The following is a 4,659-nucleotide window of genomic DNA, read 5'->3' on the forward strand; positions in this document are numbered from 1 at the left end:
CTGTTCTCCACCACTTCTAGTGTATTTTAAATTGAGTTTTACACTAGAAGCTGGGTGATGACTGTAAGTAGACAAATGTGATGGAGAAAATAGCTAAAATTACATAAAGAAAATTCTAGCAAACATGGAGGGGTTCACAATGATGTTTATATCAGTGTACATCAATTATTAAGGTCTGTGTGCTTTACAAATGATTTTGAGAATTAGTGAAAACAAAACATGCTTGATCTATAGCATAAATAAGTTGTAGCTAGCAAACACTCACGACTTTAGGATATTGTGCAATTTGTCTTTATTCCAGAAAACTATAGCAAATGCAAAATTCAGTATGAATGATTACGCAAAGCAATCAATAATTTATTAACTAACAATAATATAATAGCTAAATTAGACTAAATTACCACATGCTGCAATGCAGCCTTAATCGGTTTGCACTGCTCCACAAAAGAAAGGGAATATTTACAGGCTTTAATTGTCCTAGACTGATCAACAAATTAACTGATTTCTTTCTTATTTTTACATACCTGAGAAGCAACTTGAAATGTGTTTATGAAATAAATCAGACTTGTGGTGACAGTAAAGATCTAACTCCACTGAGATGGTGCTATTTATTAGGGTCATTCTCAAACTCTGTGATTACATCCACCATTACAGACTTGTCTATGTTAGCCAAATTTGAGACAAGTTTATTAAAACTGTGGGTTTTGGAAATCTAATAGATGAAGGGGAGTATACACTCATTGTTGCATGCAGGTGGACCCGCATTCTATGCTCGTGGTGACATTTCCTCCCGGAGACTAATCTTAATGCGGCTCACGGTGAGACATCACGGAGAAAAAAAAGGGCTGAGCATGGACAATAGGGGGGACATGTGTGGGAGAAATGTGAAGAATGTGGTGTGACAGTCAGGCTTTGTGCAGGGACGAACACAATGAGGAGGAGAATTTATGATGTCGAGCATTTTCAATGACACTCCATGAGCTCAAATTTTTCATCTCTCGCTGAAGCTAAGAGACTAAAATTTCAGGACGTTTTCATTTTGTGGACAAGATTTAAAGAATTTGAAATAATTCCCAGGATAATAAATGGAGATAAGGCCTTTGTTGTCTGTGTATTATTGTATCAGATTGCATTTTTTCTGCAAGTGGTCTATTGCAGCGCTACCATGGGGACATCTCAAGTTCCTCGTCATCCTAAATAATGAAGTGATATCAGTGAATGGAGCAGTGGACCTCACGCACACCCCTCCTTGCCTGAAATCACTCTGCTGAGGGAGCCAATCAGAGTCCAGGGTTCTATCTACCATGTCTCCTGGCCCCTCCCCCTCTCCTTTGTGATGATATAGTTTGACATCGACATCACCACACGCACAGACACGCACACATACGCTGGTGCGGTGAGTAGCTCCCGAGAAGATGCCGCTCTGGAAACATTTACCCACTGTTGGACAATGAAAACATTGGGTGAGTGTGTCCTATTGGCAACTATACGTGAGTGTGTTCATGTGTTTGTGTGTGTTTTTATGTTTTCACCATTGCCTCTAACGCTGTCAGACTGTGGCTAATGTGAAATGTTTCCCCTCATGTACTTGCACTGTTTTCCCTCACATCCCCTATTTTCTATTTTCAGCGCCTCTCTCTCACCATCTGCAGGCACAAGCTGGCGAAAAGGAAGAGAGCAGCAACAAAAGAAGCAGCGACACTGCTATTGACGGCACCGGCAAAGCAGCTTTCCGGGACCGGTGGCATAAGCACCTGTGGCAATAATCGGCCAGAAGCTGAGAGGTCTGCTGTCGGCAAGCTGCCTGTTTCACGCTGTTACCCAAATCTGAGATGGGCTGCTCCTCCGGCCGCCAGCCCCCAGCTCCAGTCCTTTACCCAGATCTGGACTGTGGCGACAGCACTGAAGCCAATAACTCTTTAGCCCTGGACTCTGAGAACCAGAACCAGGGATTGAACGGAGAAGTAGGAGATGCCGGAAGGCATCCAGAATCCCTCCCCACCCTGGAAAGACTGGCACAGGCTACGGGCGGCACAGAGAAGTCCTGGTACCGCTGCGTGTTCCCTTTCGGCGTCATATCTTTAGTCATTGGCATGGCCGGCACCGGAGTGACTTTTACGTTCAACACGTCGCACCGGACCAAAGAGGTATCAGTGGCTCTGCTGTGCGCCGGCTTCGTGATGCTGATCGTGGCAGCCGTGTGCTGGAGGGTCCACAGACTGAGGAGGAGGAAGAAAAAGGAGAGTGGATTCTTCTCCACTGAGCAGGGAACCTTGTGATGATGGTGGACCTACTGAAAGACGCTCAGACATGGACACACGTCCACACTTTTCCTCTATGCACTGTGACAAACATGACAAACAGATGGGATATGATATGAGTCAGAAGTTGTTTCTGGTGTTTCATCTATAGTTGGTTTTATTGTTGTTGATAGATAGGCTGGCTCTGTTCTTTCTATAGGACATAGGTGACGGCAAGGGGTTCCTTTAGTTTCCTTGGTGCAACCAGGATTTTATTTTTTTTGCTTGATAAACATAGATCACAGATGGAAGTGAGGTGTCGTTCCTGCGTTAATGTGAGCATGTGCTGTATCTGGGACCCAAGTGTTGCTCCCCAGCAGTCTTATTATTGCATGGCCATGAAGCCTCATCAGACGTGCCACTGAGAGCACGCCCACGCCTGCCTAATGGCCTTGTCCTGACCTCCCTTGGCCCCCTTGATCCCTGTCTCCAGTCGGACCTAACAGATGCTGAACCGCCTGGGCCATCACCTTTGTTTGTGGTCAACAAGGAGCATTTGAACAGGTGACCGCATAGGAGGAAATGTTCAACTCGACTCTTGCTTATTAGGGTAGCATTTGTAGCGGTGGGAAACCTCCACTTTATGCATTGTCTGACCTGAAAGACGCGCAGAGAGCCAGAATTTTGCCAGAAGGCTCTTCCTAAATGTATTCCTTGACTGAAACATCTGGAGTTGAAATGTAGCAATATGTTGGGCCTCCTGAGCAGCCTCTGTGCTGCTGTAGCCACGTCACTATTTTAGATCCCTCTCCCTTAAACAAGGTGTTTACTGGGTATCACAGAACGATCAGGCATGGAGTTAAAGACCGTGCACCGCGCACATGCGTTTCAATCGGATGAATATCCAGTTTCACGCGGAGCCTTCAATGCCTGCCAACAAAACCCTGAATGAGATAATCCATTCCTGCTGTTTTCATATGTGTGTGTGTGTGTGTGTGTTTGTGTGTGTGGGTGTGTGGGTGTATTACTGAAATACTGTGTATTGTTCTTATTGACATATCACAAGAACTGTAGGTGCCGTGTCTGAAGATTGTAGCCACATTCCTAAATGTACCGCTCGTGGTGAGTGTCTTATCAAACATGTACAGCCTGTAAAATCTCTTTCTGTAGCTTCTATTTTGATTAGAAATGGTAAATTTGAGAAGGTGGTCTTTCTCTCTGGCTGTCTGGTTGTAATGACTCCACGTGCCATCAGATTGCATGTGAAATAGTTTCACACCCACTGTAGGCGAGACAGAAAGTGGCACTAACGCACATTTGCCAGTTATTTTTGAGTGCAAAAGTTCCTTTATTGTATTGTAAAAGACTTACGTACTTGCTGAATATGGATTTAGAATCAACCGATGATGTGAGTATGCTTCCAGTTCATGGTGAGTCATTACTTTATTCTGACTGAGTGCCTTTGACTAGCAACATATGTATTTACCGTGCAAGCCTGTCATAAAAGTACCTACAGTGTGTGTGAGTGCAAGAAAATGACAAAAACAGGTCCCACATTCAGTATCAAGAAGGCCAAATAAACTCATCAGGTTTATTTTTAATCTGTGAGACTGTATGTGTTTGTTGTTTGCTGTAGATTGGCTGTATTAAACGCAATCAGTTGCTTTTGAAAACCACTTAATGAGGGAAATCATTCTTGCTAAGAGCAATTTTCTCTGACCACTTATTCTGCGACTGCAGCGGGATCCATTATCTTTCAATACAGCCGTATCAATTACCATGATTTCTGCGCACTGTTTTCAACTTTAAATTTGCATGATAATAATGTTGCACTAACTACTACAAGTACTACAAACTATTTTCAGCCAAGGTCATACAGTTGATTAATCCCTTTTCTGACAAATGTGGAATGCAGAGTAGGAATTACAGAAGTGAAGCAGAAACAATTTGACAGCCCCCTGGTGGTCGGTAAGTGTAGTGGTTCCTCCATGACATTATTAGGATGTGAACTAAAAAAAATTCCAAAAATCTCCTTTTCAAAGGTGGTTTTATTCTTATGGTTCACATCGACTTGGTGTTATTTTTCAATCCATACATTGGCTTCTTTTTTGAAAAGTCAGTTCTTCATTGTTGCACTGCAAGCTAGCTGCCTTTGACACCCTGTTCAGGTGGTTACACTCGTTTTCTGGAATTTTTAATTTAGTCAGCACAGTCACTGGCTGAGCAGTTTTGTTGAAAAAGACATTCCAAGAAAGGTCAAACGATTTTCACACAGTTGCAATAACTAGCCTTTGCAATCTGCCGCGCTGCATCCTTGATTGATGTTAATTGTGTGAAAGAAGCAGCACTGTGTGGTGGCGTTATAGTGAATCGCTTCCAATGCATTGTTTGATCGTCAGCTATAGGTAATCAGAATCAT

The 4,659-nt window shown here is 43.3% G+C and overlaps 1 protein-coding gene across 2 annotated transcripts; it reads left to right on the plus strand.

Moving 5' to 3' along the window:
* Positions 1–1,327: 1,327 nt before the first annotated feature.
* Positions 1,328–3,916, plus strand: LOC130532675 (transmembrane protein 100-like). Of its 2 annotated transcripts, none has more exons than XM_057045441.1 (2): positions 1,328–1,463; positions 1,630–3,916. In XM_057045441.1, exon 2 carries the CDS (start codon positions 1,833–1,835, stop codon positions 2,277–2,279), a length of 447 nt encoding a protein of 148 aa, XP_056901421.1. In that variant the 5' UTR covers positions 1,328–1,463; positions 1,630–1,832; the 3' UTR covers positions 2,280–3,916. The 2 variants fall into 2 exon arrangements, with proteins under 2 accessions (XP_056901421.1, XP_056901428.1); XM_057045448.1 differs by having other exon boundaries at positions 1,349–1,490.
* The last annotated feature ends 743 nt before the right edge of the window (positions 3,917–4,659 follow it).

The sequence above is a fragment of the Takifugu flavidus genome, chromosome 1, assembly GCF_003711565.1.
Source record: "Takifugu flavidus isolate HTHZ2018 chromosome 1, ASM371156v2, whole genome shotgun sequence".
In the NCBI taxonomy this organism is placed as follows: Eukaryota; Metazoa; Chordata; class Actinopteri; order Tetraodontiformes; family Tetraodontidae; genus Takifugu; species Takifugu flavidus.

Coding starts and splice junctions, on each gene's coding strand:
- LOC130532675 (XM_057045441.1), top strand. CDS start 1,833: ATGGGCTGCTCCTCCGGCCGCCAGCCCCCAGCTCCAGTCCTTTACCCA.